Source organism: Apteryx mantelli, chromosome 8, assembly GCF_036417845.1.
Source record: "Apteryx mantelli isolate bAptMan1 chromosome 8, bAptMan1.hap1, whole genome shotgun sequence".
In the NCBI taxonomy this organism is placed as follows: domain Eukaryota; kingdom Metazoa; phylum Chordata; class Aves; order Apterygiformes; family Apterygidae; genus Apteryx; species Apteryx mantelli.
The window spans coordinates 14,234,838-14,251,853 of NC_089985.1; the positions used below are offsets into that span (position 1 = coordinate 14,234,838).

Consider the following 17,016-nt stretch of genomic DNA (forward strand, 5'->3'; position numbering starts at 1 on the left):
ACTTCTCTAGTTGACTCCTTAAACTGCTAATGGGTGCTGTGACTGTGTGTGTGTATATGTATGTATATATGCATATACCTACACGTATATATGCATATATACACACATACACTTTATATATATATATTTATATAGTCCCACTTTGGAAATCAGTGAGCAAGTAGTTGGTGGTAGCTGGAGTACCAAGTAGTTAGTGCCAGCTGGGCAGCAGGAGTAGCTTTTGACAGGTTTATGGTTAGCTTTCAGCAGCTGGTGTTTGGGTGCCAGGCGTATATGGCAACATGTCTATGTAAGTGCCAGAGCTTCTAAAAATAAATGTCTTGCAGCAGTAAGGTGTCATTACTCAATCAGTCCATGAGTTGCATGAGGCCTGTGTGTCTAAGCACTTTCAGGTCTATGAAGCTTGTTTTTTAAATAACACTAGTTGGTCGAATGCAGTTTGCCTGTAGCCTCATGAATGAGTTCTTAGCTGCTTTATTCCCACTTCCGTTTTCTCCCCGCACCACACGTGCTGATTTAAGAGGAGCTGTATTCACTAATCCATTAATGACCTTTTTGACTCTGTTACTGAGAGGATGAAACTGTGAGTTCCTCTTCTGGGGGTAGGGTGGCAAGGAAAGAACAGGTGAAGTGCCAGGAGTAGGGCCTGTTTGCTCTGTGTCCTGCCTGCAATAGTGGCCATGACTGGCTGCTCAGGAGGCTCACAGAAACTCTTGGAAGGGATTGTTACGAGATGTCTTGATCATGTGGCAAACTCCTTCTAAACTGTCCAAGTATAAGGATTTCAGTTTGTTAAAACTTCCACCCTATTTCTCGTACCTATGAATCAATGTCTAGCTTTTGGTAGAAAGACAATAAATGAGGCTAGGAGGCTTAATATAGACCATTAGAAATTAGGCATGGGAGAGGGAATCTGTTTTTATACTGTTAATTTTTTCAAATGCGTCATTTCTACAACGTCCTTCAGAGCTGTTGAATTGAACTGTTGAATTACCAAGAGTTTAAGCTTCCTTCACTACTGAAGGAACTGTTTTGCAGGTCAGTAGCACTGACTTTTGTGTTCCCCTGCTATTTTGACCTCATTTTTTTCACTTTTTAAGTGGTGGTGTTAGTGATACCATGCTAACGAAGTCTTCTGTTACTATAGACTTTGCTGTCTCTTAGGCTGTAGCTCTGGGTGAGCTCTCGAAACCTAACTCCTGTATCTTGTTTGCCTTGGCTCTTCTGAATTCTGCCCTGCAGTAGCTCGTGGGACCCAACACAGAGGCTGCAGGGAAAGGGCTGGTGCTCTCTACCTCTGAGGTTGTGGAGAGCCCAATCTGATCTGTATCAAATTGCTATTCTTTCTGGAGTCTAGCAAATATTGATGTTTAATTTGGCATCTCATATGCCCGGTCTTTCTGAATTACGACTTCTGCCCCCTGGGTTTCTCCTGCCAGTTCCATGTTTACTCTTTCTGATAATTTTTCCCCCTATATATTAGTTTTCATATGAGTCTCCCTGTTTGTGACCAACCTGCCTGTCTTTGTTTCCAACAGAACATCATCTCTGAGCTTTTTTTAAAGTGCTATTAAAAATAGTGCCATCAAATAATACTTAATCTAACACACTCCTTGCAGCAGTCCATTGGCTACTTCAGCACAGCTGATGTATTACTGTTTGTATTAAGACTAAATGTTTAGTCTTAAATCTGCATGAGCGCATCTATCAAGCAGAGAGATTAATTTTGAAGTAAGACTTTATGAGTGTATTAAATGATTTGTTTAAGTCCCAGTATACTGCATCTACTGCATTCCCTCGGCATGTATTCTGTAGTATGGTCATGAACGCAGGCAAACTTGTTTGAAAAGATATATATAAATATACGTGTGTGTGTGTGTGTGTGTGTGTGTGTATATATATATATATATATACACATATATATATATTTTTTTGGGGGGGGGGGAAGGCTATGGCCATTTATTTCTTGGGAACCACTGTTCTCTAGGATAAAGTCCACTTCATTGAGAAAGCTTGAATAATTGAGGTACGTGAGGGTGAGGCCGGGCGCGAGGGCCCGGCTGGCCTCAGGCGCCGCGCCAGGGCAGCGCCGGCGGGCAGAGCTCTGGGTGCCCCTGCTGCTGGTGCTGGCAGAGCTGGTCTGGCCGCACTGCAGCGAGGCGCGCAGGACCCTGTGCTGGATTCAATCCTCTGTTCTTGCTGTGTGCATTTGCTTTAGAAGGGGTTTGTCAGGTTCATTCTTTTGGTACTAAATCATGTCTGTGAAAAAAGAGGGAAGATACTTGTTTAGAGCTGCTTTGTTTTTTGTTTTTTTTTTTTCTCTTTTCTTCCTGCCGCTGGCTTTGGGAACTGTGGCAATATTATGTGTATGGAGCAAGGGGGTGTTCCTTGCTACCTGTAGAAACAGCTGTCTTTTGAAGTGGATTGTGCCTTTTTATTTTGAAAGGCTGCGCATAGCAGAGCTGGCATGAGAAGAAAATGTGTGCTTCCCACCTTCCTTGTTTTGTTACAAAAGCTAGATGTGTAAATAAAATACCGGTTGGAAGATGATCCTAGCTGATGGTGATGCAGTCCCTGAGACCACCTCAGTTTTGCTAGTTGGTTTCATTTTGTTTGTAGGTTTTATTGGCAAATAGTTGTTGATATGTTTAAAAAGAGGGTAATTTTTAAAAGCTTGAGGCTGTTAAATGTCCCAAAGGTATTAAGTATTTTAAGCTGCTGCTTACAGTCTCTCTCCTGCGTTACACAGTGCCCTGGCCTCGTTCTGTGAAAACCCGAAGTGCAGACGCAAACGCCTTTGCGTTTTTGTGTCCGTAGCTTTTCAAACAAGCTAGCTGGAAACTTGCTGACTTGTTTGTGGATTACTGCTGGTGTATTTATAGTGTAGGTCAGCAGCCGCAATATTAATTTTCAGCTAAAACAGAATTCACTTCAGTACGTAAACTGCAGAACCATGAAACTGGCACAAATGTAAATTCTGTGTCCTAGGAAAATATTAAAGTGTAAATGCATGCTGCTGTATGCTCAACAGCTTCTGTGGTATAATAGCTATTGTATGTTGCAGTCTGCTTTAATTACGCTCCTTTTTCTTTTGCTTTTGCTTTCTTGCTGGAGCTGCTTACCTGAGGCGCATATAAACCACAGGTCTACTTGCAGGACAGTAAAACAAAGTGATAAATAGTGTGGAACCTGAGGGCTGCGGGGTGGCTTTTTTGGTTGGTTGGTTGTTTTTCAGTCACCCCTTTTGGCATAATGGTGGCCTATTTAAAACTGAATGCATTTTAGCATTTTATAAAATGCAGATATATTTTTTGTTTACTTTCTTTTGGGATAACTTTTAGGATTATGGGTAACTAATCTTTAAGGGTACATTAATCACAGCTGTGCCTGTATCTAGAGAAAGGTTTCTTGGCAGCAACTGTTGAATTAAGCTGCAAGCATAAGCCTGGTCTTTGAGAGTATTGCTGAAATAAAATTAGAGTTTTACTATTCTTATACAGGACTCTATAGCTCACTCTGCTACAATCTGGGAAACTTTTCCATGGTTTTGGAAAATATAGTAACTGCCTTTACTTCTTAGGGAAGGGAAAAGTCAGGTGTTTTCTCTTGCAGTCCTTCATCATGGAGAAGCTTTGCTGCTTCCTTGGAGTATTTTGCCTACAACTGCTTTATCTGGTGTAATTGAGAGGATACTTGCTAATGAAAACAAAACATAAGGATAATTATTTCTTTCTAGAAGATGCCTAGAGATGTTTTGGATCAGTTGTGTATCAGTGTGGATGTGATTTCATATATTTACTTTGGCGTTTATTTAAAAAATGGTTGAATGGGGATAGCGTAGCTCAGTCGGAGATCACAGATCCTGCCCGCAGAACAGGGGAGGCTTTTGAAACGCAGCAGCCCTGCAGACACTCCTGCAGACGGTCAGATGCTTGTGGTCTGGTTGGTAGGGTTGGTTGCAAGGCAAGTTGGTTGCATTCCAGTTAATCTTGTGACTGGGATCTATGGGCTGTGGTTGCGATGGACAGAAGAAAATACACTAAATGAAAGAACTAACCTTTTCAGTCAGCGTTTCCTTCAAAAGCTGTTGAAGTCAGGATGGGACAGTCTGTGGCTGTGATTCTTTTCTGAAAGAAGAATAGGGTATAAGGTTGCTGATACCTGGCAAAGAGAAAAGACTTCACTTTTACTGCCTCATTTGTTGTGTGTCAGCTTCTCCCTGATGAAGCTGACAGTGCAGTGATGGTCTCTAAGAGCAGCTCTTTTTAGAGGAGTTTTGTTGGCAGCAAATTTTGGTGCAACTTGCAGCTTGGTTAGCTAGTGTGAGTTGTGTGTACATGGAAAGCTTTGATTCTGGTGGTGACCAATTAGAATTATTCACAGACATAATTTAAAGGCTATATACTAATTATCTAATTGTTCAGCTGACTGAAATATGAGGATTCAGATGAAGTTAGATTTCATCTGTGTATTGTGCCCATTTCTTATTTATCAATGGTTATGGAGCAGTGCATTCTGTTTGGCCAAGGATCAATACTTGCCCTGTGTTCTTGATGTTCAATTTGTCTCTTTATGACTAGGAGAAATGGAAGAAGAGATGGAAAATCCAGAAATGGTTGATTTACCAGAGAAGCAGAAGCATCAGCTGCGACATCGTGAATTGTTTCTCTCACGGCAGCTGGAATCTCTGCCAGCCACACACATTAGGTAATGGCTATTTTCCTCCAATGCTTTTTATTCAAAACCCAAATGCCATTATGGTTATTCAAGTATGCTTCAATGTAAGAATAAATTTTGTGCAAAACTTCTGTAGTACCATTTTGTGCATCACACAAACATTTAAGATGCATGTTTTTTTCCTAAAATGTGATTTCTTTCTTTTTTTTTAGAGGCAAATGCAGCGTTACTCTGTTAAATGAGACAGAATCCCTTAAATCATATCTGGAACGGGAGGTATGAACCCATTTTGTGAATTGTCAAGCTTGAACAGTTTATTTTGGCACAACTTAAGATTGGTGGGTTTTTGCAAGTCTTATAATTCAAAGGCTGCTCTTTTTTCATTTCTTAAGGGTAATGGGCATTGATAATGGGAAGCTTTAGGCTCAATACCATTTTCCTTCTGATGCATCTCTAGCAGGCAAGACTTGTTGTCTCCATCCTTGTGATAGTAAGCAGTCCCTTATGCTGTAGAGAGAACCCTACTTGCTCATGAGCCTGGCAGTCAAAGTTCAAGCAGAGGCTCATGCCCCCTGACAGGATAGGGTACGAGAGGGGGTAACCGTGGAAAAGGAAGCAAGCCAGTGTATTGCAATTCTGTATGTCTGTGTTCTCCTGAAATCTTAGAGGTTTATGCTAATATGGTTTAAGCTTGATCTCTCCTCAGATTTATGAGGAACTTCGTTACCCATTTTTGAGTTCACTGATTCATAAATAAAAACTGTTTAAAAAAAAAAAACAACAAAAAACCCACCAACTGTTCAGGCTTCAAAATCTGAAACAAGGAGTAGCATATGTATAGGTTTTTAAAGGACTCCAGAGTGTTTGCCGGTAGTTCTTCATATGCCACCACAGACATTTGGATCCTTGAAAAACTTCTTGTCAGCTAATTTCTGACATCTGCTGAAATTTTAGCAATCTGGCTCCTTAAAAGTACCTCAGGCTGAACAGTTGAAACTGAAATGACTTGAACTGTTAATCACTATTCAGACTTTAAATCTTGTTTTACTTTTTCAGGTGGTATTGTGATTTTAAACATTTTCAGCTGTAATCCTTTATTAATACATTTATGTACCTTTAATTGTGGTTAGGCCTCTGTGGGCTACTGCTGCTGGATTAGACAGTCTTGGAATTTGATTTAACAATCTGAGGGTTTTACTTTTGGAGATTAGTAGCAATATTTTTTCAAACTTTATGTTGAAGAATAATAACCAATTTTGGTATATTATTATTTGAATACATCTGCAAGCATTACATTTGTATCTGAAAATATTTAATTGTTATACAAGAGAGAAAATCTTGTAATTGAAAACAGTAGGGTAACGGTCATTAACTGGCCTTTAAGAAACAAGGAAAAAACAGGTCATTTTTGCAAAGTGCATACTGTAGTCTGCCTCATAGTTAGGCTTTTTAAATGCATTTTTAAACTTTCTTTAGTAGTTATTTAAACATAAGATTAAAATTAATCTGATGCTCTAGTTGAGGAGAACTTTAAACAAAGCATAGGGATTAAGTGGTCAGGCTTCTTTTTGGAATGTTAAACCAAAAACATGTCGAATCTGCTCAGGGCTGCCAAATGGTAGTGCGTCAAGCGGGGACTGTTGTATTCAGAAATGCTCATTACCAGCACAGGATACATCAGTTTGAAAGCAAAAGCTAATCACACTGAAATTAGTTTAGATTTTGCTAGTATGTAACTCTTGAGCAGTGTTCCTTCTCAGTAGCTCCCAAAACACTTTCATTATCACCAGTTTTACAGGTAGGTACATAGAGAAGGGAGCTGTCTTTCCTATGGTCATGCAACTGCTCAGTTGCAGATGTAGGGATGGAAAGATATCTCTCTTTTTCATCCTTTTGAACTCTCAGTATGCAAGCTGAGCGATGTGGGTTATTTTTAAACTGAGCAGGCACTTAGAGATTTCACAGAATGAGAGAGTTTCCTGAATGTCTCCTGTCACTTAACACAGTACTTCACTGTGGTGCAAACTAGCTTGGGACAGATGGTAAAGAAATTAAAAGCTCAAGAGCACAAATGTGCTTGGGTGGAGGGTAAAGAGACTAAGAAAAGGAGGTAGCTGTTGCCCAGTGAATTCATAGCGGTGGATGGTATTGTTCTGAACCCGTTATTAACTCTCCCTTGGCTTTTAAAGTGTGTTTTAACATGGCTTCTGTCGATAAAGTATAAGCAGTTCTAGGGAATCTATCGTTTGTTTTCTTGTACATCATGACCATTAAAAGTGGGTTTTCATCCCAAGGCTGTCTACCTTGAAGGACGTGAAATACTCAGGGGGGAGGAAGGGTTTGAAGAGGGGTGCAGCACTGACTGCTGTGCCTGGCAAAACTGGGGTTGTAGTAGGAAAAGTGAGGAATAGGAGGAAGAGAGGGGGGGAAAAAAAGGCAACTGGAAAACCTGAATTTCCAGTAGATACTAAATTCTCAGGGAGATCAAGAGAAGGGCAGGAGCATTAGATTTCCCTATTCTGCAGGAAGCTATTTATATGTCCCCATTTATTTTACTGCCCCGCTATGATATATGCAGGGGCTTGTGTGAAACTTGCCTGCTGGGTAGATGTCTGGCATTTCTGTTCCTTTTGGTACCCCCTAAAAATAAAATGCTACATAGTTAAAACATATTCCCCCTTCACCCCAAGTGACTTCATGAAAGTAAGGTTGCAAACTGTAATGAACTAACCACTAATTTTGTACTGTACTTTCACTTTGAGCCAATTTTTCTGCAGTTTCTTATTGGCTTTGGCTCTTGGCTATAGCTACTGGTAGTTAGGGGCTTGGGTAGGGAAGCTCTGAGCATATGTGTCTGTATAACACTTTGGAGAAGCAGAAAGTCATGGTTTAATTTTAACTTTTGGCAGGTCGTTTTGATTTTTTCCAAACATGTAGCATGTTTTCTGGGATCTGAAGTTAAAACAGAAAACTCTTCTTTTTCTTCACTGTTGCAATAGCAACATATACAATTTTGACAGCTAAAATGAGTTTGGAGGTTTTTGAAGAACCTTGCTATTTGTGAATATTGTTGCTCTTGTGAAACTCCTGAAAAATGTCATGTAGGATTCTCTTCACTTAGTGGTGATCAAAAGCTCCCTTGCCCTTTGGAGTATACCAGGAACTGCTCCGTTCCTTAGACTATAGTTTGCATTGACACTAAACTGACGTTTATTAATGTCTTCAGAAATCCAAGTCTGTCTCCATCAGCTGAATTTCATGTTGCTATGGAGGCAGATGGAAGTGCTCTTGTGTTCTAACTGGGGACCACAGTCTTTCTTTTACCCACATTTGGACCACAGTCTTTCTTTTACCCACACTTGAACCAAGACTAAACTGGACGAGATATAAAGAGATCATCTGAGACCAGTAGAGAAGGATGGGTTTTATTTTGTAGAAGACTATTCCCTTCCTTCCCCTGCGTTCCCTTGTTCCTGCCCCCAAAAAGGGGTGGGGAAGAACAGCAATCAGAAACATGTAGTCTGTTCGGATGTTTCATCACATGATTCTCATTGGCCTACTAAATACACAGTAATAATGTGTAAAGGAGATATAATAAGGCATCCGTCAGTCAGATATCATAGGAGGAAACCCCTGCACAATCAATAGTTTTCCCTGTCCAACAAAGACAGTGTTAAGAAACTGCCTGCAGAATCTGGCCTTCCTTGGAGCCCACAGTGTGAGTATACTACAGTGTTTGGTTTGTACGTTTGCTCGGCAATGTGCCTGAAAAGCATTACTGTTGCACTGCATATACTTTGTCCTACAGTTAGGTATTTTGGAGCTGGAACAAATAAAACACTCACTATATTTATAATGTGGAAGCGTGCAAGACAGACCCTCTTTCTACATTTTATTTATGCAACAATACATCCTCAAAATATTATAGTATCTTGAACTTTGTGTGTGTCAGGGAGCAAGAGACCCAGATTTCCTTACACAGCTATAATATAAATGAGCTTTCATCTACTCTGAAGCTCCCTTCTGTTGGTAGGTTGATGTAAATTGACCCTGGTGCCTGTGGGAGTTGGATCCAGTGCTGTCAAGAATGTCATTCATTTAGGATGAAACCCAGTGGTCCACCACCCCCCTCTAAGCCCTCAAGCTGATGTGACTGGGTGTTAGAACAGTATGTTGCCAAGCCTTAGTTATGACTTTTATCCTGTTATCATGATATAACGTGAGATTGTTCCTACCTTTAAAGTTACTGCTTTCACTCTGGGGAAATGAGATATGTTTTCTGCTGGAGGAGATCAGGGTAGATTTCTCTTTTGCCTCGTACTGTGCTCTATAGGTGACATCTTTTTACGCGGTACATTCTCAAGTAGCAAAGCAGGTTTGGCTGGCTTGCTGTTTTTTCCTTTCGTAGATGTTGATCTCCTCTGAAAAATGGTGACTTTATTAAATTGCAGCAGAAAGTATAGAGCTACTGTGTTTCAATTCTTCAGTTCTGTGATTGGATGCAAGATGTGTTAGACATTTCGGGAAAACCTGGGAGACTTTACCATTCTGGCATCAGCCTTAGATGAGTGTGTGCAATGAGCAGGGCTATGGAAGCAGAAGTAATATGTAGCTTTGAATGTCTAGCCCACAGAACTTTTGCCACATTATTGGAGAAACTAGCAGTGGTTCTTCCTTTTTCAGGCTTTGTGCGAGTGATTGGGAGACTTCCCCGCCTCCTCTTCGTGAAGATAAACAGGGCTTGAAATGATGCTGTTTTTATCTTAATTCTTGTTTCTTGCTGTTGACATGCAAATACAGGGGAAGGGAAAATGAGGCGAGCATGGAATGAGAGATACTAAGCAGGCCGCCTAGAGCCAGAAGCTTGAGATGTGAAAAACGGCACATCCTGCGTTTCTGCCCAGAAACGTTTCTTCTTCCCAGTGGTGGTGTTACTGTGAACAGAGGTTATGATAAGATGTGAAACAACAAACCTTGCAGAGTTCTCTTCCTGCCCCAGATCCCACACTGTTCTTTCATAGACTGCACATGGGCTCTGATGTGCCACTTAGTAACTATAGCCAAATACTTATCTGTGCAAAAAAGTTAATCACTTGTATCACGTAGTGAAGGAGTTACAATTGTGGTTGTTTTCTTTCACCACCGTGGCTGGTCATTCTTATTCTGGTATGAACTTTTATTTTACATACTTTCCCAGGTGACAGAAGCCAAACAGCCTTTTTAGCCTTTTTCCTCACTGACTGAGCCAAAGGCAACAAATTAATCTACTACCACCTGCAGCTAGTTGCTGCCACCACCAAATTTACTACCCCTCTTCCTCACCCAACAATGAGTAGGAGGACACATGGCAATTTAAGCTTAGATGGTGGTGGACAACAAGTTGGACATGAGTCTGTGGTGCATCCTCGCGAAGGTCAGCTGCATCTTAGTCTGCATTAGCAAGAGTATAGTCAGCAGGCTGAGGGAAGGGCTCCTGCCCCTTTATTCCTCACTTGTGAGGGCACGTCTGCAGTGCCGTTTCCCTTTTGGGTCGCCCAGCACACGATAAATGCTGTCACACTGAATTGAGTCCAGCATAGGCCACCAAGATTGTCTGGGGCATTATGTCTCACTGGGGCATTTTGTTGGTACAGCTATAACAATTTGTAGTTATCCTTTAATTTGTATCAGTGTTTCTGGGCAGATAAATCACTAGCATCTCTTTACTGCTATTTTGGTATATGGGAAAGTGCAATTGTATGTTCTAAAATAGCTGGTATTACTGAAAATTATCTTTTGGCCCTCTTGATCCAAGAGCCTTGTTTGTGCAAGAGGAGCTGTGCTCACTTTAACTGTAACGATTTTATATTAAGGGAACTGCTGTTTTTTGAGGGCAGCTGTTACACTGTCAATGTAAAAGAAAGTGACAGAATTTAACATTGGGTTTTAAAACTGGTGCTTTGTTTATTGTTTGTTCACCTGATATTTATCTATACAGGTAGCAAAACCAAACTTGGAAGCTTGCTAGTATGTCTGCAAAGCTTAAAATAAAAGTTAATAATACTGTTTACTTTCTTGTTCTTGTTTTATTTTTAGGATTTCTTCTTTTATTCACTAGTGTATGATCCTCAACAAAAGACCCTACTTGCTGATAAAGGAGAAATTCGAGTTGGAAACAGATACCAGGCAGACATAACAGACTTATTAAAAGAGGGTAATTTCCATGATTTATTTAAAATCGTCAAAAGGCCATGTTGTATATGGCCACTTCCACGTGTGCAGCTGGCATGGGTATGGGCCACGGAGGTTCCATCCCCAGGTCACGTGCAGAATGAGGGCCTGATTTGTTAGTGACTGAAACTGTTGCCCAGTGAAGGCAATTAGTTATCTATAAAACCAGTCTTGAAGTGGGCATTTGTCCAGATCATAAAAGTTATTGAAACAAATTGAATTAATTGGCTCTCTTAGAGCTTGCAGTCTTTTTATTAAGACATTTCAGAATTTCCATGGGAAGCACAAATTTCCATCATGTCTATAAAAGCCTTTTGTGTTTTTAATCAAGTATCACTTCCCTGTAAGGGCTCCTCCCAAATTATTACCAGTTAAATGCTGTCTCTCCTCATCAATTTGCCCATTACTGCTGGGTGCCTTTTTCCTAAGAGCCCTCTCCCCAGCCGTTAGTCTTGGCTGCCAGCCTAGACTTCTCACCTACAGAACAGGCAGGAGGAATAATTTGCTGGTCTGAACGTGCTGTGAGACCCTGGCCTGCCCCTGCTGTATCATAGAGCAGAAGGAGCATGAGGAGCCTGGCCTAAGGAACAGGGAGCTGAAGAGTAGCTTATTTTGGATTTGTCATTGCACTACCCTACAGATCCAGAAGTGTGTGTAAAACCTGAGAGGGATGGGGATACAAGTATCTACTTGCTCCATTCTGAGACCCAGGTGATGCACAGAGATATGTTCCTCTGTATCCTCTTCCCAAAACAGAAGGGATTGTGAACCACTTTGGAAAGACCTTCACCAAATTGTCTATGTGGGCAGAGATGTGAAAGTAAGAAAGCACTTCCATCTTTGCTTAGGAGCTTTGCTGATACTGTTGGCCTAATGTTAGAACAGGCAGATGGACTGGTCAGGACTTTTGTTTAATTTGCCTGTGAAGCTGGTATTTATTCAGCAACTCGGCTTGCCTCCGAAGTGAGGATGAACTAATTTGAAAGGCATTCTCTTCCTCAGCAGGCCAAGACTGGGCTTGGGAGAAGGATAATCTCCAGATGTTTTAAAGGGAGGAAAAAAAGAAAAAAGGCCTCAGTAGCTCCTGTATTTTTTCAGGGTATTTTGGTTTGTGTAGAGTCAGGAAAATAGAAGCAAAAGAGTCTGCCCTGAGCTCCCCCTTAGACAGTGTGCTGATGCAGTTCAACCAGCTACTCTTTGCCTGATCAGAGCAGCTGGAAATGTCTCTTTTTCTGGAAGTGCTGCAAGTTAGAGGGGAGAGAGAGAAACTGGGGAGAGGGGCTGATGAGAGACTGTCTTGTTCAGAGAAAGACATACTCTGTTTCCCATTATATGTGCCCTGTGAAACCAGTTCTTGAAGATCTGATTGATTCAGATGAGCTGGGCTGCTGTGTCTGTCCAGCTGCTAAGTACAGCTGATACTGCCGGAGGCAAATGGGTGAATGAAACTTTAACTTTTACTGCCTGTAAAGCAGGGAATCCGAGATGGTTTGGCAGTTGAGTTATTGTGAGATAGACAATTTAGAAAATACTTCTATTTTAAAACAGTCACACCAAACATTTCTAACTTGCTTTTCAACCAGGTGAGGATGATGGAAGAGATCAGTCGAAGCTTGAAACAAAAGTTTGGGAAGCCTTTAATCCGCTAGTAGACAAGCAGATAGACCAGTTCTTGGTGGTAGCACGGTAAGAGCATTTTCCCTCTTTGAATATATAAATTTTAATAACACTTCTTTTTCTAGCACTTATGTTCTTTGTGCTTTACTAATGTGAAAGCTAGTTTTGGTTGCTTGATTCATGTGCTCTGTTTTGAAATGATGGATGTTTTGCATGCTTTGCAGGGAGTTGCATGACTCGGAACAGCTATGCAGTTTTACGTTTCACAGTTAATAACTTTCATAAAGTAAAAGCAAATGGCATATAAACATTATCCCGTAATGGGTGAGGTTTTTCAAATACTTTGGACAATGTGCAGAAGACCAGTGAACTAAATTCTTGATGGTTCATTACTCTGCTCATTTTCTCCCTTTAAGTCAATGACATTTCAACATCCAATAATAATTTGCTAGATGAGATGTCTCATAAAACATTTTCTTGACGGAGTCTGGGTGTTTTCTAATGCCTAGATTCAAGTAGGTAGGCCCAATAAAGTAAAGCCTGCAAATCTGTAGAGATGCTAGATGCGAAAATGTATGGTGGGTTTTTTTGGTGTTTTTGCTGGCAGCCTGAAGCAATCTTTGTCCATCAATTTCTGCTTTTTAAAATGTTGTTGAACTTCTACACTGTTGTGCGTTTATATGAACAGAAGCATATACTAAATTTTAGGCTCCCATTGCAACCTGTGACTGAATAATTCTAACCGTCAAAGAAGAATGGTAATACTCTTCAAATTCATACTGCGTGTGTTAGGCAAGTTTGTAGGACTGTCTGGAAGTGTGGGAGGAAAGCAGTGTGAGAAGATGAATAATTGGGCCTACAGATGTGTTTAGTCAGTGGAGCAAGTTACCGTTGGATAGAGGTACAACAAGGGTGTGCAGAATTACAAGCTACTAGAAGTAGTGGGCTTGCTGGTCTTCGCAATTCTGCTCTTTGGCCATGGTATCTGATAGATGTGGGCCCTGACTGCAGAGCAGCTGTCTTCAGCCAAGGGCTTTAGCCCTGAAAAGCGGGAACTTAAATCTACTTGTCAGACACTGCTGAATTGGGCCTGGATTCATTTGGACATCTTGACTTTCCCTCTTGAGTCATCATGTTGAATTTTCTCTATGGCCCATTGTGGGGTGAGTTAACAGGATGCTCTCTAAAGAGGCAACACTAGAACTTATATGTAAGAATTTGTCTGGACAAATTGTTTTGATCAGGGTGCTCTACTTCTGATCAAAACTGTTGAATGATGCCACAAGAGCGCATTTATCAGAGCAGTAAATGCATTCAACAAGTTGAATGATATAAACTTGAGGGAAATATTGGAGGAAAAAAATGAATAGAGGAAAATGATGGAGGAGTGAAATGCAGCATTTTAAGGGCACAAGATGAGAAATGTGTGTGCCGTACAATTCTGAGTACAAGGAAATTGATTTTCTATGTAGTCTGAACATCAAACTTGCCATTATTATAAATTTTGGGCAATTTTGACCAGCTGATCTGTTTTGAGGAACTTTAAAAGGTTTGCATGGCTGCTTCATTGTTGTGTGAGTTCCAAAACAGGGAACCAAGAGTGAAACTTGGCTAGCTAAGTTAAAATAAAAATGTTAACTGTTGTCTAGATTGGAGAAAATCTGCTAGTTAAAATCACTTAGCACATTTTTGCATTTAGTTAAACAGGTCCTTTTTGTTGTCTGGGCTTTTTTTTTTTTTTTTTAAATTGACCTTAAAATATCCTTTGTGTTATGGCTACACCAGGGAATTGCCATCAAATTTCATGCTTGGAAGTTTCACTGTGCTGCTTGCACTGTATATTGCTGTTTCCCTTGACCTGCACCAACAGTAGAGTGAAACTTGCTGAACAAACTGATTCATGTACAACAGATTAATTCCACTTGATCAGATGAGCATAGGGAAATGGGTGAAAGTGGGGAGATGATCATCTCCACCAGCAAGGTGGAAAAAACAGATGAAGGAGTGATGGGGAGAGCTGGGAGTAACTCTCTAGCAAAGGATGTTCCTGCTTCTTATGGGTCCCTTCTTGACAAGGGTGCACTTTTCCAGGCACTTCTAATCAAGTGAAGTACAGGACACCACCAAAACACTGAGCACTTCCCTTATTTTGTCTTTTTTTTGTTGTTTGCTGGGTTAATTTTCAGTGGGGTTAATTCAAATTGCCTCTCAGCCACGCAGTACTCTGGTGTCGGTGATGGGAGGATCTAGCGGGAAGCAAGAGGGTGGAAGTGCCCCTGTGGATGGGGGTTTGCACGTGGGTCAGTTTAGAGTGACCGCGGAGCTGCTTCGTGATGGGGCGCGAGTAGACTTTTGGCAATGAAGCTGTTCTAGGTAGCTCTGGCTGTTCGCTGCTGCCTGCTTGGTGTGCTGCTACAGCTGCTTGTGGATTCATGCTGTAAACGGAGGCACTGAAAAGATTAGGATAAAGATTGCTGTTGTCCATAATCAGCAAAGTGGTCCGGTTTATAATTATATCCTACAGAAAGAAGTATCGGCTCAGCTGAAGCTGGGGAGGGTGAGCTGTGAGGCAGGGATGGGGTGAGTGGCCGGAAGCGTAGCTCACCGGGAACCTGGAAAGGGGTGCCTGGCTGAGAGCATGGGTAGGGGAAGCCTGAGAGACTTTTGGCCAAAAATATGTATTTGATGACAACTACTGCTTACATATTTTCTTTTCCTACTCTTGCACTGTTTGGTACTGGAGTTTGTTCCTCTTTGCACTGTGAACTAGTTTGGGGAAGTGATCTGGCTGAAAAAGTCTTTTTCTGTTGTAGTTGTTGAGGCAGGGCCGTTCTCTGTTGCGGGTCACTGAGAATTTCTGTAATGCCTCTCCCTTTCTTCCATACGAGCCTGGTGTAAATGCAGGCTGTATACTGTGCGTGTATATATTATTATAAAATATTATATTATGCTTTTAAAATAAAGAATTGTTTTAATTTGTCTGAAACTTTTAGCAAAATGATTGGATTGCTGCATTTCCTTCTGTCTGGCCTTGGCATCTGTCTTTGTACCTTTGGACAATCAAGCACTACTCTTGCTTTTGTGGAAAAGGTTTTGCCGTTCATAAAGCTTGATTATGATCAATTTCTGTTAAACCTTGTTTCAGAGAGCCTCTGAGAGGTAGGGGATAAGACAGCTCAAAACCACCCATTTGTGATTCTCGAGTCTTTCACCGTTTCCCCTCCTACGCCTAAGCCTATTTGGCCATATGAACTAAGTCAAGTAAAGCATTCATAATAACAAACCACATCTGAGGAAAATGGTCTCTGGCTCAGAACTAGAGCAAAACCATATAATCTTGTTACTGAGAAATGGAGTCTGCTAATCTCAAGAAGTGTTGGTTGGGTGTTTATGTTTATGCTTGCTTTGCATGCAAAGTTAATGCTCTGTTTAATTTCTTTCAGGTCTGTCGGTACATTTGCCCGAGCACTAGATTGCAGTAGTTCTGTCAGACAGCCAAGTTTGCACATGAGTGCTGCAGCAGCCTCTAGGGACATCACACTGGTAAGATTTTAAGAGGATCTTAAGTTTTTTGAAAGGAGGTGTAAAATATTCACCTCTGCAATAGCAGTTGGCAAAGGTAGAGGGGCAGATGGACTGTAATTGTGGCCTACTGTGGTCCAGATATTGTCTTTGTAAAGGAGTCCTTTATTTACATTTGAAGTAACTTTATCTGGCCTTGTGACTCCTCTGATCCATCATGTATATTTCTACCAGAATTTTTGATTTTATTAAAATGTTTTGACCACATGCTACTGAGCCCATCTCCTCCACGGGCTTAGTGGCTGTCTTGAAAAGAATGTGAATGATTATTTGCCTGTCTGCAATGTTGTAATGTCGGAATGCCGCTTCTCATCACTTCCCCAACGCCACGGACTGTCACTGGCACTCTTGGGCAAGATCGTCTGGGGAAAAAGCTTTCAGTCAGATAAGAAACTTAAGTTGAGCTGGTTCCTCTCTTTCATGAGCTTTGTTTTAAAGTACCTAAGGAGTGGTGATCGATATTGTTAATATTTTATAATCATAAATGATTATGAATAGACAGAGGAAAGGCAAAACTCTAACTTCTGTGCTAGAGAGAATTTAATGCAAATGTGAATAAAATTCTTGAAGTCTCTGGAGTACTGTTATCAAAGCCTTGCCTCCTAACTGGAGTAATGTGAAATCATATGTAGAGCAAATTCTAGGATAAAACACTGCAGGATAATTGTGCCCGTGCACAAAATTCTGGTATGATGAAAGGCAAACAACGTCCTAATTAAAACTACAGAAATCAAGAAATAGAGCCAGGCTTTCATTTACTAACACCATTTCTTCTCTCTCGCAGCATGTTGCTACCTCTTGCAAATCGCAAGTTGCAGACAGTTGTAGCTCAGCTTTCTGAGGAGTAATTGCTCCTGACAGTAATTCTTTGTTTCCTTCTTAGCTATGCTATGTGACCTGACTTAATTCCTTTTTGGGATTTGAGGCCTT

General features: G+C 41.0%; 1 protein-coding gene across 3 annotated transcripts in view; it reads left to right on the forward strand.

Annotated features, from left to right (window-relative positions):
• MTA1 (metastasis associated 1) overlaps positions 1-17,016 on the forward strand; it is a 94,881-nt gene that overhangs the window by 26,010 nt on the left and 51,855 nt on the right. For all 3 annotated transcript variants that reach the window (XM_067300727.1, XM_067300728.1, XM_067300729.1), the window contains exons 4-8: positions 4,581-4,707; positions 4,890-4,953; positions 10,753-10,870; positions 12,471-12,573; positions 15,948-16,047. In XM_067300727.1, coding sequence (XP_067156828.1) covers positions 4,581-4,707; positions 4,890-4,953; positions 10,753-10,870; positions 12,471-12,573; positions 15,948-16,047 — 512 coding nt within the window. The remainder of the gene's footprint in view (positions 1-4,580; positions 4,708-4,889; positions 4,954-10,752; positions 10,871-12,470; positions 12,574-15,947; positions 16,048-17,016) is intronic.